The 19262-nt window shown below is 37.8% G+C and overlaps 1 protein-coding gene across 1 annotated transcript in view; it reads right to left on the bottom strand.

Annotated features, from left to right (window-relative positions):
• Nucleotides 1–18593, bottom strand: part of Stx7 (syntaxin 7) — a 44738-nt gene extending 26145 nt beyond the window's left edge. The window contains exons 1-2 of the mRNA XM_026380845.2: nucleotides 18480–18593; nucleotides 10654–10805 (exon numbers count right to left, since the gene is read on the bottom strand). Of these exons, the coding sequence (XP_026236630.2) occupies nucleotides 10654–10738 (85 nt within the window). The 5' untranslated portion in view covers nucleotides 10739–10805; nucleotides 18480–18593. The remainder of the gene's footprint in view (nucleotides 1–10653; nucleotides 10806–18479) is intronic.
• Nucleotides 18594–19262: the final 669 nt, after the last annotated feature.

The following is a 19262-nucleotide window of genomic DNA, read 5'->3' as shown; positions in this document are numbered from 1 at the left end:
GAATTGCCATTACACAACTGACCACAAAATGTATTTTAATAAACAAAAAGCAGTCCCATAATACAAATACTGAGTATAGATTATATTTAAGGTGATAAAAACTAATAATTATTGTAATAACTTAAAAATAAATGTAACGAAAAATATACATACAAAGATTTCTGTCATACAATGAGCATTACACTTTATCTATGTAGAACTAAGAGGTTCATTTGTGGGGAAAGCTCAACTTTTAAACACGCAGTCTTAGCATAAAATGTCCATTAACGAAGGACTGGTTGCATGATATCTGATGTATCTACATAATGAAAAACATGCAGTCGACATGGAGGGGGGAAAAACAGCCAAAAATAAGTACAGTATGACCTCCTTTTCACTAAAAAATATGTAAATACTTCTGTAGGCAAGACATGTTAAAACCTTTCTTTTAAGCACTGACATTTTAGTAAGGACCACAGAAAAAAACCAAACAATAATAGTATTTTAATTTACTGATAAAAACAAAACAAGTTAGTGAGAAAAGGAATGACTGGAGGAAACAAAATAATGGTCAGGGAAGACATCTCTAAAGAAGTGACTTTTGCTCAGAGGCCTGAATGCCAAGAAGGAGCCAGTTACATAACAATCTGAGAAGTGTGAAGCAGAGGAACAGTAAGTGCAAAGGACCTGGGGTGCAATGCGTCCACTTGTTCAAGAAGCAAGAAGAAGGCCTACGTGCTAGACTGTGGCAGTGGCAAGGAAGATAGAGGTAGGAGATGATGAGTGAGGAAGGGATTAGATATGGAGGATGCTCCGGCGCGCTGGGGCACATTGGGATTCACAGGTGATAGTAAATTTCAAGCACTGTTGCTGAGTTTTAAGTTGTGGAATGACATGATCTGATTGATAGGTTTAAAAGTATGTCTTGGCTACTAAGTAGAAAAGACTACAGACAGGCAAGAATGGAAGGAGGGAGAACAGTTTGGAGGCTGTAGGCTTCCAGAGAAATAACAGCAGCTTCCTTCTGGGTGGTGACAGCAGAGATGGAGAGATGGGCAAATGGGTCATAGACAAATGAGATCTACATTTACATTAAATGTAGGGAGGGAAGACTCTCACTGTCAGAGTTCGGGGTTAGGACCAAGGATATGAAAGTTCATGCTCTGGGCAGAGGCACGAAGATGGTTCACGGACAGGAGCAGTCAGAAAAGGTTCCCTGCAGCACCAATGAGTCACATTGTAAAAGATTTAATTCAAAAAACAAAGAGTTTTGCTCAAGTTCAGTCAGACACAACATTTATGTTCACTCATATTTTTTTTTTTAAAAAAAGTCACTGGAAAGAAGACGACTTTCACTCTTCAGCTCCCCTGGGAGTTGGGCTCCTCGTTGTTGCATGCCTATAATCCCAGTGGCACAGGAGGCTGAGGCAGGAAGATCCTGAGTTCAAAGCCAGCCTCAGCAACAGCAAGGCACTAAGCATCTCAGTGAGACCTTGTCTCTAAATAAAATATATAATAGTACAGATTAGAGCTGGGGATGTGGCTCAGTGTTTGAGTGCCCCTGAGTTCTATCCCCAGTACCAAGCAAACAAACTGCCTTGGATCATTTCTTAATTTTCATACCTTAAGCTTGGGAAAATTTCAATAATGAAATCAAAGCTACTGAGTTTTTCTCCTAAAGGGAAAATAAACTCAACCAAATATTTTCAGATATACGACATTAGAAGTAGACAGACAGCATTCTGCAGGAGGGGAGGGGCAATTTTTACTCTCCCCCGACATTTCCTGTATAAGCTGCATTCTTATTTTACTTATTTTACTAACACAGAAAGGAAAAAGAAAAAGAAACGTTGATATACATCCCCTCCCCTATTCCAGAATAAATACACAGTTCCGTCAGACACAGCACTTATGTTCACTCATATGTTTTAAAAATATGAGTAAGCTCACTAACTTCTCAGGACTGGAACTCTTACTAATGAAAAGCTCACCAAAAAGAGAAGTCAATGATGCTAGCTTCCCTTTGGCACAGTCATGTGTTAACATGCAAAAACAAGTGTCTGCTTCACCAGACCCTGAAGTGAAGAACTCCGTATACATTTATACAGACTTTTAATTTTATCTCAAAGTCCTAAGAACCTTGAGCAGACAAAAGTCATGAAGTGATCTTTCTTAAAACAAGGAAAGCATTTTCACAGTGTGAAAAGCTACTTAACAACACAGTGTTTTTTTTTTTTAGTTCTAAACACGACTGCGTTGAAGTAGTAATTGTATTCTGAAGGAGGCAAATAATAAAAAGTGAAATAAATCATTTAACAAAAATGTTTTTCAATCACCTCTCTTAACATTCATAACATGGGCTGAAGTTTACACTTCATGCCTCCCTAGAAAGTTCTGACATCCCAAATTTTAGGGAAAACATGCAGAGATGAACATGTGATACATTATACATATTTAAGCAGAAACTTCTATGGTCATAAATTCTGAATGAAGCATAGATTTTATGTCACCGATGGATCTGCTTAATTTTTTTTTTAGCTGTTAACTTTTAGTCACTCCTTTTTCAAATTATTTGTTTAAAAAATTCTCAAATGCAGGAATTCTCATGAGCATTAGCAGTAAGACTTACTATAACATGTAAGTATGTGAAAATTTTATCTCAAGGACTGCATTTTAGAGTCAGTTATTCTCATTTTTATTCATCAATTTCTATAATTCATAGTTTTATTAACTCTGATAGGATTTGCACCAGAAACTTTTGTACTCACAACAATCCCATCTCCTAATGCTTAGAAAAAGTTCACAAATCTTGGTGGAAAACTCTAGTTGGTCTAGTAAATGGCTGTTTTCACTGTGGAATTTTATAAATATGTATCATGGACCCAGATATGACATCTGGCCTTTTAGTAATAATCCTGCATATGTTAAAATTGAGTTTTCAGGACTCTAAAATTTTGTTTAGAATTCTATTCTGTTAAAGTTGGAGAGACCAAAATTCAGCCCACAGAAAAAATATGTAAGAAAACCATATCCTAGAGAGTTGAACAACTTATTCAAGCTCATTCTACTTGGATCCAATTAAGGAAATGAACGTGCACACACACACATAGAAATTTTCCTATTATCCACTGAATTTCCCAACTTGTTTACTTTCTCAAAACTCTGATTAATCAGGAATTACAATATAAGCCACAATGCGATAAAAATATAGCTAAAATGGGTAAAATTTTAGTCTGTAAAAGCTGGCAAGGATTTTGAGCAATTTAACTCTAATACACTGACTGGTGGGAGTACAACCTGGTACAACTATTTTAGGAAACTATTTTTGCTGTATCTACTGAAGCTGATCAAACATATATCCTATGCCCCAACAATGCAAATCTGAAGTGCACACATGCAACAGAAAAATACAGAATGTTCAGAGAAGCACTGTTTATAATAGCAAAAAACAAAACCAAAATAAATCAAAGAGCAGAAATACAACAAATGTCCACAAATATTGGAAAGAACAGCTTGTGGTACATTTGAATGTGGAATACTATAAATGAGAACTAATGGCCTACAGCTAAATGGATGATTTCCACAAACACGATGAGAGAATGAAGCCCAATACAAAATAAAACATACCACTTTTGAACGATTAACGTTCAAAAACCAGGGAAATTAATCAATGATGTTAAAAGTCGGGATATTCTGGAAGGCATGGATGGCATATAAGCATGAAATGAACTTCTGGGGTGCATAATATTCTATTTCTTGACATGTGGTGTTATGATGGATAATTCATTGAACTATACATTAATAATCCGTGTACCACATAATATGAGCATGCTTCTATTTTTAAAAGTTTTTTTTTAAATCCCAACTTTATACATGTTACATATTTCAATACATATCTTCTGCTTCTTTTAAAAATGTGAGTTCTCTCTGTGTGTTCTAGAGACATTTTTCTATATTGCTGGTGTTTGAGCAAGGATGAATGGTCCAGGGGAAAACATTCTTCTGAGGTTTACTCACATGATAGGCTCAGACATTTCAACCCAGAAACGCTTGCTTACTTTTATGCTACATATCACAGGTAGGAGTTTGTCTCAAAGAAAATTCAGAGAGATGACAGAGAAAGCCATATATTCTATTTCCAGATTGCTAACAAAAATGTTACTTTTGAAAATCTCAATCTGGAGTTTGGGAATGAAATGTAAGTATTCCTTACATGCATGATGATCTTCTAAATCCAGAATAACAGTTTTATTTACATGTCAGTTTCAGTCTACTGGGAATGACTGCCTGGAATACTGGGTGAAGGGTGATGAGATGCAGGCTGGGGTAGAGTGCTTGCCTATCACACTTAAGGCACTGGGTCCGAAACTCAGCACCACATAAAAATAAATAAATAAAGCAAAGGTATTGTGTCCATCTACAACTAAAAATAATTTTTTTTTAAAAAATGACTACATGCCAGGGAGGCCTGCAATAAAGAAAAATGTCTATGCAGTGAGAGGACAACGTCAAAAACAACTGACTGACTCTGCTGTAGAGTCAGTGCTTCCATAGGATAAAAGAATTTGCTTAACCATTTTAATGTTCCACAGAGAAATTCTACAATAAACTTCTAGCTCATTACAGTTCTTTAACTTATTCTTTAAAACTGGCATTATCTTAATAAGTGTATGTCTATAATAATTATGATTTTAATTTCTGTAATTACATAATTTTAATACAATCATATATCTACAATATGTAAAATACACCTATTACATATGTATGTAAACAATTATAAAATTTAAATATATTCAGTTATATCACTGTAATATGGTTTAATTGCTGTACTAATGATGCAAACATAGCACTTTAGAATATCTTTAACAAAGACTGGTATAGCAAAAAACAACAACAACAACAACAAAAAACCTTTTATGTTTTAAAACACTTTGTTTCTTCTATCCTGTTCTTGAACAAACAGAATTGCCAGATTACAATACTGGTAAAAGAAAACAAAATTCCAATCTTACTGTTTTTGGGGGGTTTCTCTAAGAACCAAAAATCTTTTGACTGCTGTTTTGTTTTCTGGTATGAACTAAACGATACAACTCAGATGTTTTACAAGCTGTCATATATCTGATTTAGTCCAAGATGAAAGTGAACTTCCTCATTATAGCCCTCAGGAAACCTTTAGCTTTGGCTGAGCAGATGCTGACACACTAACTACTGTACTTACAATGCCCTATCTTTAGATTCTCCTACAAAATAAATAATTTGCACTAACATGAATTCAGAAGATGCAAATGCTAGCCTGAAGAAAAGAGCCTAAACAGGGTGCTGAGTACTTTTTATTCATCACATCCATCCAGTATTATTAGCATCACCAGATTGGGGGGGGTGGGGGGAATGAACTAAAGTTTCTCACTTCTGCTTCTCACTTCCACATGGTTTTTGCATAGTCCTCACCAGGAAGGTGTACTGGATGATGGGCTAGATTTTTAACAGTGGTTTGCTCTGTCTAAATCTAAACCTCTCTTCATTTAGATATTTTTGAATCTCAGAAATTAGAACAATTACACAGTGGTGACTGGTTTCACTAAATTCATGACCCCAAAATCTCAAACGTGTACTCAATCTGTCAAATCCTCCTCTCCCACTCCCTCTGGTATGTTCAATGTCTCAACTTTCCCAACCATAAGCAGTGCACTCTCTTTTTTTTCCAAAACATTCCATTTTATAAACTTTCATTCCATTGCATAAAATTCTATTTTCCTTCTAATTTTCTGATGACTTTCCCTCATATTTCACTTAAAAACAGGCCAGCCGGAGAGTTCTCCCATCTTTGCTCAACCGTTTCCATCCAGATCAGCCATGCCTTGTACAGTGGATAAAAACAAATTCTCACTAGCAGTACATTCCCAATCCCCTCTGGCCTTCAAATACATTTGTTTTACACTTATATTCTCATTAGAATCTTCCTTTTCTGGTGGAAAAATGTAACACCTTCCCTGACCCTCATTCTACTCCCATGGCAGAGTCTGCTAGCTACTAAATACTGAGCCATCCCTTTTCTCTTTAATGAAAGCAATCCCCAATTTTGGTGAACAACAGCTCAAAGAGGTTTGTAGCCTCCCTAGTGGCTATGTGTAACCTTGAGATCAATAAAGCTGAGGTGTGCAGAACTCTGCAAATCTACACTTAGAAAATAGACATGAGAATACTCTTTTCAAAGTTAGCAGTTTGCTGAATCCAATTCTCTGCTTTTATCTTAGTTTCTCAGTAGCATTAGCCACAGATGATGCTTCACTCTTGAACATTCCTTAATTTCTAGTAATCTACCGTATGCTCTTTTTTGTTCTTAATTCCCTGGTTATGTCTTCTCAGATTCCCCATGTTGCTTTTCCCTGTCCTCCTTCTTTAACAGTTGTTAGTTGTTAGTTCTCTAGCCCTTTACTCTTAACTCATACTTTAAGGATTATTTCAGATTCATGGTTTTAATAACCACTTATGCCTGATGACACTCTGATTTCCAAAGGCATATACCTAAACCATTTGTTATCTCCCCTACTGACTTTTTTTTTTCACATGTTAGGCAAGCACTCTACCACTCAGCTACATCTAATAAATCACTTAGATATCCATAAGACATCTCAAAATTTGCTAGGTCAGAATAGAACTCTCCTTGACGAGTCCATTCCATTTCACATATTCTTACTACCATTCACTCAGTTGCTCAATGCAGAACTTACCGAGTCACCTCTGACTCCTCTCTCTCAGCACCACTCACTTTCATAAGCAAGTCCTACTGGCTCTGCTTCCAAAATACACCCATTGCTTCTTTCCATCCTTTTTATCACCCTGGTACAAGCCAGCATCTCTCTCTCTACAGACCTCTACAATGACCACTATATCCCCTGGCTATTCTCCCTAAGTAGCAGTCAAAGTAATAGTTTCAAAACACAGATTGTTTTGAAACAAAAAAAGTTTTCAATTAATTTCTACTCCCTCGTAGAATGAAATCTAAACTCCCCACACAGCCTACAAAGCCCTACATGAGTCACATAGCCTCCTCTCTGATTCCTCTCCAGCTACTCTGTTTCTGTGGTACTGGGGATTGAACCCAAGGGCACTTTACCATGGAGCTACATCCCCAGTCCTTTTTATTTTGAGACAGGACCTTGCTGACTTGCCCAACTTGTGATCCTCCTGCCTTGGCCTCCTAAGTCACTAGAATTTTCAGCTGTATGCCACTAAGCCAGCCACTCTTGCTTCCGGTGCTGTGCTTTAGACATAATGGCTTGGTTCTTCCTCTTACCCCTGCCCCTTGCTCCATTGTTCTGACTATCTCAGGCTCTGGACTGCTTTAGAATTTTTTTAAAAGCATTAAAAGGTCATTTTCTTTTTTAAAAAAATTGGTTATTTTTAGTTATACATGACAGTAGGATTCATTTTGATATAATTATATAAGCACGGAATGTATTTTATTCTGATTAGGTCTCCATTCTTGTGGATGTCCACAATGGTGGGATTCACTATGGTGTATTCATATAGTATACAGGGAAATTATTTCAGATTCATTTCACTGTCTTTCCTTTTCCTATTCCCCCTTCCTTCTCTTGATCCTACCATGGAGCTACATCCCCATTTCTTATCTATTCCTCTCCTCTCCCCACTTATTGAGAGTTAATTTCCACATATCAGTGAAAACATTCAACCTTTGGTTTTGGGGGGGCTGGCTTATTTAATTTGGCATGATCCATCCATTTACTGGAAAGCATCATAAAGTCACTCTTAACATTTGAGTAATACACTATTGTTTTTAATACTAGCCATTCCCTCCATCTGCAATGTTCTTTCCCTATATCATTTCTCTGCAAGCCCTTCCTTGTCCTTATTTAGGGACTACCTAAGTGAAGGCAGTTTCTGCCAGGTACTTGCTCTCACATCACTTTTACTTTACTATATTTTCTTCATAGGAAATTGAACTGTTCATTATTTTTTTTATATCACCTGTTCCTATCTACTCCACTGTAAACGACATGAGAATCGGACCTTATAGATTTTACTTATTGTTAAATTGCAATGGTATGAAATAGTTTTCTAGCAAGTATGAGGTGTCAAAAGAATTATTTGCTGAACAAATGGGGACAATATCAAAATTAAAAATCATGTAGTTTGAACCATTATTCCAGCATTTAAAACTCTGATTAACAGACCTGAGAAGCATCTGGTCACCGTTTCTGTTCACTTAGCAACAGTGCTTTCACTCTTCCTGAGGGAGGTGATCCCATCCCTTAACAACATGTATTATATGAAAGCCCTTCTCAGTTGAATCCTGGCTACCTGCAGCTTCTGAACAGGTGTGGAGGCCCATGTTCCTACAGAACACGCAGCTTCCACACAGGACATTGCTTTGCTTATCGAGGATGGTGACTGTACTTTCTCTTGACTTAATGGTCCCAGTCTTCTTAACAGTTCTAAACATGGGATAGTTGGTGGGGGAGGGGGGTCACAGTAAAACCCTACACAGAGCTAGCAACCCGGCCATGAATGTTCAACTCTAGCCCAATTTATCACTTCTGACTAGATTAACTGAGCTCTTAGTGACTGTGGCCTGATTCCCTTATCTCCTTCCAGTTCCAGTTCACACACAGTCTCCAATCCATGTACTTTCACACCACCTAGTGCTTATTACTTCTACAATCTGAGAACACTGTAGTCACTCCTCATTATCTTCCTCAAATTCCTCACAACATTTAGGGTTGCCAGCAGAGGAGACATACCCTATTTTTTTGGAAGGAGGCCTTTGGTCTCCTTTCTTCACAAATGTCTTGATTTTCCACATGTATAAATTAAAATTATGAACTTTCTTAATTTTCACACAGGTACCTAGATTCACTGGATGTAGATCAGCAACATTTCTAACCAGCAGGAGGAGTCACAAAAAGGAGTGGCTCCGTAGCCACCATCAGAACAGATCTGAGGCTGGAAGAGGAAGGCAGAATCAGTGATGGCGCCCTGGGAAAAACTGAACAGTCCTCAATGGACCCTTTCTACACTGCCTGTTCTGTTCTGTTCTGGATACTCAGGGATATTCACTTCCTTGTTCCTCTAAGAAGAGCAAAGAAAAATCCCAGTCAGAATAAGGGTTATTTTACATGGCTGTACACAGTGGCACTTTTGTAGAACCATCCATAATCTAATTACACCTTTTGCCTCCAAAATACTGGCATCTCATTTAAACCATACAGGTAAAGTGTTAACTGTTGGGAAGTTAATGATTAGATAAAGTAACAATGCAGTCACTTACAAACATTTATTTTCAGCAGTGTGTTAAAATTCTGATAATAAGAAGTAGTCTTAAGGATGTAGGCTGAAGAATACCTACTCTCAAAGAATTCTGGCAATGCCCTGATGGAAAATCAATGATAGCAAGATGACTAGAATAACTCACAATGTATGATTTAGCTGTGATTTAGGAAAAAGAAAAAACAAAATAAAATCTTGTTGGATCAAACTAGATGATTTCCTTTAATTTGTACATATACTCTGAGAAGTAATAATTTCTAATAAAACATCACACTGAATCAGTGTCTGAGCAGTGTAGCAAGGGATAATTTGGGGGGAATCTTCTATAATATCTGTCTCAACAGATTAAAACGTCCATTGTACTATGGATTGAACATGGTCCGTCCCTACTAAAATGCATGCTGAGGCTTGGTCCCCAAAATGTTGGGAGGTGCCTTTGAGAAGTGATTATGTTGCTAGGAGGAATTAATTATTTTCTCTCTTGGAACTAAAGTAGTCATCATGACAGTCGGCTTTCCTAAAGCAAGACTGGCTTCCTCAGCTTGCTCTCTTGCCATGTGATGCCTTCTGCCATATGGATCTCATCAGAAGCTGAGCAGATGTGGATATTATGCTCTTAGAAGTACAAAACTGTGAGTTAAATAATTAATGTGTGCTAGGCGCAGCAGCTCCAGGGTATTGAGAACAAGAGGATTGCAAGTTCAAGGCCAGCCTCAGCCGTTTAGTGAAGCCCTAAGTAACATAGTGAGACACTGTTCAAGATACAAAAAAGACAAAAAAAAAAGGGGGGGGGGCTAGGGATGTGGCTCAGCGGTCAAGCATTCCTAGGTTCAATACCCAGTACCAAAAGACAAAAAAAAAATTTTTGCTTAATAACCTACCACTCCCAGTATTTTGTTATAGCAACACAAAAAGGATTACTCTGCTTAGTTCTTCCTTGTTTCTTAATCATACACCATGTATTTGCCTTTATAAAACTAACCTAATCAATAGCTAGTCAGATCTTATTCTTAAGAAATATGTGTCCCTTGAGTTCTTGGTAGTGTTCTTCAATTCCAAATCTATGGAACTGAGTCAGCAAGTCTCAAATCTAATACAGAACCAATGGTTTTAGAACAAATACAAGTATCTCTCATTCTTTTAAGTCTTTATTTCATTAATGAAATAATGTATCATGAATGCTCTGGCATTCTTCAGAAAAATGCAGTATCATCTCTTCTATTATACTTAACTCATATTCATTCTAAAGAGTTCTATTACTTTAAACTCTGTCCTTAGAAGAATGCTCCACCTTCCAACAACTGCTGAAATTATCCTTTTAAGAACCTCCACTAAGTTAAGAATTGAAAACAAATAGTGAAGTCAATTTGAAGCTCAACTCACAACACTGTGTGATCTTCTGGATGTTGGAAGAGATTCGCTGAGCCAGCTGGGCAGGGTCTCCACCAATTCCTGGAGTGTAAGACATGGCTGATTTGTTGACTCAACTAAATTCATCAGATGTTGATTGGTTGTTCAGTTTTCTAAGCGGTCATCTAGAAAGACACAGTCACATAATTGTATTTTAAAAGTGATTTGTTTACATTTTCCAAGTCATCAATCTGGGAGATTTTAGGGTTGAAATCTGGCAACACGATACATCATTAGCAAAACTCTCATGCCTATAGAACAAACAAACAAAAAACAAGGCTGGACTTTTAGGGACAAAGTTGTATTCAACATGCTTAACAATTAAAATAGGTTCTAACTGGACATACTCTTTGAAAATTTCTTTGCTCTAAGAAAGATTAAGTGTATTTTCTGGGTATAATTCCTTCTTAAAGAAAATGCAAGCAACTCTAAAGCAGGACCCACATGCTATTAATCTTTCTCCAACATTCAAAACAACTCTCAGCATGGATTAGGCATGTAATTATTAACAGAAAACAAGACTTTGGGCTATTCCCAGAAACTTCATTGTATCTAATGTAACATACACAGGGGCAGCTCAGGGACACATAATTAATGGGTTTCTAATTTTCATGGGAAAGATTAAATTTTGAAAGGGCAGAGACACAACTGAGAAGAGAAAAGATATCCTATAATTTTCTCATCATGTTCTTGACAGCAAGGAGAATGAATTCCTCTTCTCTTCCAGCAGCCAGCATCTCAAAATATGAGGCAAAGCAAGAGGTTGCTACAGCAGGAAAGGAAGATGAACTTCTTTTTTGTCTTCAATCCACACCATGCCATTCTGGGTTTAGAAAGGAAGTGGCAAAGGGGTATTCACAGAGCACAGCACTGTGAAAACAAAGAATTTCAACTACTACATCCATCTCCCCACTACGTGTGCCTCAGAACACTGCAAAGTCATCAGATACTAGTAGGCCAATGTATTATCTATTTTTATTTAAGCTTTGTGTACTCCCCCAAAATTAATACCCATATGTTTATGTGTTGTATATACTTAAAATGTAAATTATATTTGAATTTCTAATTGATGTTGCAAGAAATTACTACTTTAGGAATATATTTTCACCATAATATACTAAATCCAAATCAGCTGTATTTGAGTACTTAAAATCATTAAAGTATACAAGCCTTTTAGGCCTTCCTCTCAAAGGAAGAGTTAAACTAAAAAAAAAAAAAAAAAAAAAAAAGAGCCTGCTCCAAGTCTACCACTAAATGAAGCACTTAGCAGATACAAAACTCAAATCGAGCTTGTCAATTAGGAGAAAGGATAAAATTAATAAGGTAAACCAACAAAAAACAATGCAATTCAATAAAAAGTCATGTGCTCGGCAAAAGTGACAAAGGTCACAGAAAGGAAAAATTACTATTGCCCTTGTTCCGAAAGCATCCATGAAAGAGAAACATGAGATCCGGAGACTTGGGTATTACTAGTATGGAGAACAAAGGTGAGAACATGAAGACCAGGGCTGATAGACCCACAACATGTGAAAAGGACTCAAGTATTTGCCAAAGGAAGGGGAGGCTCTTGCCCAGTCCCGGATCTGATGATTCATGGCTGGACAAAAGGGAGGCAGGATAGAAAGGAAAAGAGAAGAACCACCTAACATCTACCACATATCTAAAATGAGAAGACTTTCACAGAGATTGTCTAATGATTGGTAAGCAATCTGTGGCTTTTAAAGATTCACCAGTTGGTCCAAGGTAACAAAACCCTTCCACTCGTGGAGAGGGAATTCAATCCAGGATTCATATTAAAAGTTACGACACAGAACAAATGCCACAGAATAGGAAGGGCCCTGGATGCCAGGCTTGGTCAAAATACATTGCAATAAAAAGACCACTGGAGATTTTGAATAAAGGAGAAGAGGTTACAAAGATAGCCAAATTTTGAGGATGCTGAAGTCCCTTCTATGAAAAAAGTTTATTTGCAATTACTCACATATACCTTCTCTTGGACTTTAAATCATCTCTAGATTACTTATAATGCCCAATGCAATGTAAATGCACTGTAGATAGTTGCTATACTGCATTGTGTAAGGAATAATGGGGTGGGGGAAAGGTCTGTAAATGTTCTATACAGATGTGATTCAAACAATATAATTTTTACACACAGTTGGTTCAATCTACAGATGTGGAGCTCAAGGGTACAGAGGACCCACTGCATGTGCCTTTGTCTTGAGGGACAGCGCTGAACACTGAATAAGCTGGTAGAACAGCAGGGATCTGCCCAACCCATGGCATGGCAGAACATGCCTGCATTTCTGTTGCATTGTGGAATGTGCTGGGCCACCTGAGGTTCTGGGGGCTTCTAGATGCTTTATATTCTCCTTGGTACACAGGTTCAGTTTGTCTCTTCTGAACCAAGTCCTACATGCAGAACTGAAACCAATTTCATTAAAGGGCGAATTCAAATCTCAACTCAGACACCTGAGCCACTGCAGCAGGGTGAGAAGAATTAAACTTCCTTCCAGGACTTGTGCCTGTAGCCTCCTGGGGAGTGGGGGCCATTACAGAACAGACCAGATGTGCAGATTCAATCAGACCAACATTATTCTGAGCATCCTACCAAATGGATCTCGATTCTGCATTTTTTTAAAAATAAGAGCTTTATTAAGATATAATTCACACACAATTCACTCATTTAAAGTATACAACCTAATTTTTTAAAAATATAAAGTTGTATAACCATCACCATATTACTTTTCAAATATTTCCATTAATCTAAAAAGAAAGCTCACACCCACTAGTAGTTATTCTCATTTTACCCAACAGCCCCCACCAGTGGCAATTGCTAATTTATTTTCTGTCTTTTGCTTATACTGGAGATTTCATATAAATGGAATAGTACAATATGTGTTCCTTGTGACTGGATTTTTTCTCTCAATGTTTTCAAGGGCTATTTATGTTGCAGAAATGTTTCAATACTTCATTTTTTTAATTGACAAATAATATTCTACTATATGGATAAAGACAATTTTCTTTTCGCTCAATTACATCTTTCTTCCTTGCCTTTTATCAACTAAATCTCTAGAAAAACTGGCTTATAGCTAACACAAATACATTGTGAATAAGAAAATGTTCTATTTGTTATTAATGTGTTCTTTTGGGGAGGTCCTCCACCCACTTTAACCATGGACAGAATGAGTATCACATCCACATCTCCAAGTCATACTCTTAACTTTGTCTTAGTTTAGAGTTGACATGTCTTTGAAACTAAGTGAACTCACCTATTGCCTGTACCGCTGCCAATGCAATTGGCAATGGGAAATTTGACCTTGGGCAAGATACTTATCATCTGGGTCTTCTGCCAGGACCAAAATGAGATAATGCATGTCCAGGAACGAAATGCCCTTAAAGCCTACACAGAGGAAAGGTGTGATGTGCTTATGTATGTGCAGGGCCTGCCTCTTAACTCTTCAACCACACAGTCAACTGTGACCTACCTCTCTCCACAGACAGAGTATTATCAGAGTCCTGTTAATTCATGTAGTATTTTCCTCAACCGTCAAAACTCATGCACATCTAGCCTAAGTCTTCTCAGTGTTTCAAGAGTAGCTATCTTCTTTCCAAAGAATCAATTAGACACAAAACAACCAGTTGTCATCATCCCAACTGAAATGCTAAATAAATTTGCAACTAAATTTTAAAAAGTTCCTGTTAGTGAGCAAGCTGGGCTCATTTATCCAAAGAGCTGCTACTCTTTTTTTTTTTTTTTTTTGACATTTAGTAAATTTTATTGGAAAATCTCTTCCAGAAGGTGGAGCAAAAAAAGAAAATGGGATCCTTGCTTTATATGACAAGATGAACACCAAATTAAAGATATAAATTTAAAATCCTGAAGTCAATATGGTAAGTGTGGGGGAATATCTTTATAACCTTGTAGTGGAAAAAAAGAAGTATTTAAACAAGACAGACAAAGGGACAGATGTGATTATATCAGAATTAGAGATTTCTCTTTTTAAAAAATATTTATTTTTTAGTTGTAGTTGAACACAACATCTTTTTATTTTATTTATTTATGTTTATGTGGTGCTGAGGATCATACCCAGGGCCTCACATGTGCAAGGTGAGCACTCTACAGCTGAGCCACAACCCCAGCCCTAGAGATTTCTCTTTTACAAATACTATTATATACAAAGTTAACAAAGAGACAACAGAATGTCAGAAAGATACCATTAATTAAATTTTTTAAAAGCTGAATATTGCCCTACACTGATGAGAATGTGATTAAACTGGAAGCCTCATGAACTACTGATGAAAGGAAAAGATTGGAGAACAATCTGAAGAACAGTCTCACAGTACTACCGTACCTAAAGAAACTCACTGCATAATAAAGCCCAGGACCCATCAGTCCTGCTTGTGGGTGTGAATCTAGAGAAAAATCTCTCAAAGTCCACCATGTGACATTTCCAAGGATATTCATTGCAAAGTTGCTTGTGTTTCCTAGAAATTGGAGACAACTCATGCAATAACATACCACATATAGACATTTAAAATTCTTGAAAGAGAGCTGCTACTCTTACATTGTCCAGAACTTCTTAGACAAAGAACACAGACGTGACCACCCCAGATAAGTCTTGAATGAAGAATAAAAAGCAATTTGCAAGAGGCCTATTTCTTACCCATTGTACTTTTAACATTTTCCATTAATTCCTACAGCAAGTCTATGAAGGATATATAATTATTGTGGTTTTTCACATGAAGAAACTGAAGCATAATGAGAGGAAGTAACTTGTTGAGGATAAACAAGAAAGCTAAAATTTGAACTAAATCTTAGAGCTCATTTTCTTAAAACAATAAACTTTTCTGTATAACAAAATTAAGGACAGTTGCACCCATTAAATTCGAATTAGCCAATTTACCACCTTTCTGTAGGCCCCATATGAACTTTTGCTATCTTCACTCCTAAAATTAGGACAACATGAGTTGATCAAGGTAACAATTGAACAACACATTCCTTTTCTACTAATAAGTGATACCTAAAAGGCTCCTCTGTTGAGATGTGAGATATGAGACAAGAGAAATAAAAAAGACCAAATAACTAACTTTACTGTGAAAAAATACACACAAATGGATATAGAAATAACTGTAAAAGTTTACGATCTTTGCATGTAGGCTAAATCAATGCTAGTTTTCAAATGTCATTACTATCTCCAGTCCCAGTCCAAGATGCTATGCACTACAGCACTCTTTGAAAGCCCATTAAGAATTCCTGGTGTCAGTGGACTGTTAAAATGAAAATTAAGAGACAAATGCAAGTCATATCAGCCACCTTCCAAATGTTCAAAAATTTCATGTGGCTAGTGACCAGCAGCTTGGATAGCTCATTTATTCTTCATTTCCATTTCTGCAGAAAATTTTGCTGGACAGTGGTCAACTCATCATCTCAATAATTATCTTTCTATAAAGATATAAAAGCACTATAAAGAGAAAAAGGGGAAGGGAAGATCAAAGTACAATACTCATAAAGAGAGGTTTCTCAAGACTGCTTCTAAGGAACAATAATGAACAAAGGGAACTTTAATACAGAATCTTGAATGTCAAACACTATCCTCAGTTAGTACTGGACATATTGCAACATCCTTAAGATTTCCATTAAGCACAAGCTTCATGTTTTTTTTTAAATCTGGCCTAGGCAAAGAAGTGGTCAGTTTCACTTTGTCAATAAGAGCACTGACATAAAATACTGTACTTTCCTCCACCAGTGCCCCCAAATGTGTGTGTGTGTGTGTGTGTGTGTGTGTGTGTTTGTAAGTAGGGTTTTTTTTGTTGTTGTTTTGTTTTGTTTTTATGTTTGTGGACCTGCTCTATTCTCAGTATTTAGCTACATAGTACATGCTGAATAAATGTTTGTAGAATGAATAAACAAATGTACTTACTTCCTCAAAGCACACACCCAGTCTGATGGTAAATAATATCATTTCTAAAACAATGAAATCAACTGCTTTCTTTTAGACCTGAATGATAAAGGTTTATTGCAGCCCTGGACCTTTCTGAGTACCATTCTCTCTCTAGAAGGCTCGAATCCCATGATCTCCATGTGACTGGCTCCTTTTCCCAGCAAGGTGGAATCACATGCTAGAGATGCCTGATATGAAATAAGAAGTCACCACTCCTCACACTCTCCACCAATCTAACTTACTGCCTCAAAACACTCATTGCTATTTGAAATGATCCAATTAATATGTTGTTCATTATCTATTCTTACCTTTAGAATACAAACAGGGGAGAGATGGCCCATAGCCCAGTAAATAGTAGATGCTCAGTGAATATGAGGGTGCTCAGTCTCCAAACTGAGTATTCTCTACACAAACTACATGAAGTACATTCTTTAGCTCAGTTCTTTAATTGGTTGAACTATCATACTACAGTATTTGATTTTAGTTCACTGCACCAAGAATTTTTTTTCCACTCTTTTACATATTAAAGTTTCAAATTATATGGGACTACAGCCAATTTTACCCATATTTACTGCAGATCCTTATATAATTCATTTCTCAGTCACCAGCACTAAGATTAAGTAAGGGATCATAACCAAAATTAAGAGCAGCACAAATAAAATATCTAAAGAAAAATGAGGCAGACTTTAATGAACTAATATAGTGTCACATTAATTTCCACAGAAATTTTGAACTACAGCCTAATTCTTAACTGGTCACAAGTCTGAGCCCAACTTCTCAAAGGTGCCTGCAAACCAAAGGCTCATTCACATCACAAGACACAATTTAACATTCGCATCTATCTTTGCCAGATTTGGCACTGAGCACACATGAGCAAAAGAAACATCCACCTCCAACATTACCAAACAGCACAGCATTTCATGATTACTTCCTTTCCTTCAAATTCTGGACAAGTTGTAAATCATAATCAGAATACAAGGATCTGAAGTGATCAAAATGATACATATATTTACATACATGTATATATTTTCATATATGTATATATTTACATATATACATATTTACACACACACACACACACACACACACATAAAATGTCTCCAAACAAATATAAGAAATTTGAGAGGAAATAAAAAATGACAGCATTTGACCAGAAGGGTATTCTTTTTGTTTCCTTTTTGTCTGAATTTATGTAATCTTGAAAACAAGGTGGGAAGGTGGGAATCCTTGAAAGAATTTGTTTTAAAGATTTTTACCTATATACCTATTAAAGACATGTACTGAGAAGGTAATAATAATAATAAAAGTTAGCTTGTCATTCATCAAGCCAAACAAAATCAAACACACATGAGCCTCGGAAAAAATGCAAATAGCTCGTTTGCTACATAAGAGTTTCAGTTCCTCTGTAACATAAGTGGTTTTTTTTTTTTTCAATTCCTGAGTTAAAATGAGGAACAGGGCAACTGGTTGGATCTAGAGGCCTCTGCTGCGCGACCAGGGTGTCGGCGGGAAGGTGACGGCTGGACCGATGAGGAAGGCGGGGCGGACCAGACTGGGGAAGCCTGTGGGGCTGGAGGAGCTGACCCGGTCAGTCGTGCTGACCCGCCCAGCCTGGCCCTGCTTAGCCCCACGGAGCGTGTGGGGGAAAACAGAACGCGCCGCGCAGCCGCGCCGAGTGGGGGGCGTGGACAGCTGCGGGCGCTCCCAGGGCCCCCGCAGCGCGGCCCTTCGCCTCTCGGGAGCCTGCCGCAGGGCGGCGGCCACCAGGCAACGCTCACAAACGCGCGACAGCTGCAGGAACACTGCATGCCCCGGAAACCTAGCCATGAAAAACCTCTGCCCGCTCTCCAGGCTTACCCCGACCTCCTCCGCTTCCTCCTCCACCTGCGGCGACTGTCATCCGCCGAGTCCCAGAGCCCCCAGCAGCAATTCTCAGCTGATGGGCGGTGGCGAGACAGCGCCCTGCGCGCAGGCTCCGAGTCCAGCCCAGGAAAGGAGGCGGGGCTCACTTCTCTCCCATTGGCCTGTGGGGCTGAGTGACAGCGGCCCTTCCCACCCCTTCTTTTCAAGCTAAGGAATGGAGGTACCAGCAAAATTCCAAGAGAGCTGTTCTTTGAAGCCTGAAGTACAGATGATGAAGGCCTGCGTGCAGAACGGAAGCGGAGGAAATGGAGGGCGGTGGCGTTCTTTATTCGGTGAAGCTAACCCCTGGACTCGTGTCTTCACCCCCCTCCCCTTAAGTTCATTCCTATCCTGTTTGCTAACCTTTAACTCTCAGTAGGCTGTATTCACAGCTCCATTTTAAAATGCTAACACAAATATGGAATCCAAGCAAGAACTATGAAGGAATGAATGAGGAGTCCCCTCCGAGTGCTCACTTGGTAGACAGATTTTCGTAGTGCATGCAAGTCATCGCAGTACATTACAAGTCATCTTTGAAACGCAGGGTATAGTTTTCACGGAGTTTGAAAGCCATCAGAAATGTTCCACTGATAATTATTCAAACATAATGTAATTGTTAATTGAAAAGCATCAATTGCTTCAAGGAAACAAAATACTCCAACAAATCAATTAGAAGATGTATTGGCTTAGCCTTTGCCTATATTAAGGTAACATTTTCTGAAAGAACACCATGATATG

Source organism: Urocitellus parryii, chromosome 8 (assembly GCF_045843805.1).
Source record: "Urocitellus parryii isolate mUroPar1 chromosome 8, mUroPar1.hap1, whole genome shotgun sequence".
Taxonomy (NCBI): domain Eukaryota; kingdom Metazoa; phylum Chordata; class Mammalia; order Rodentia; family Sciuridae; genus Urocitellus; species Urocitellus parryii.
Note: the sequence above shows the minus strand (reverse complement) of the source record. Positions and strands in the feature narration are given on the sequence as shown.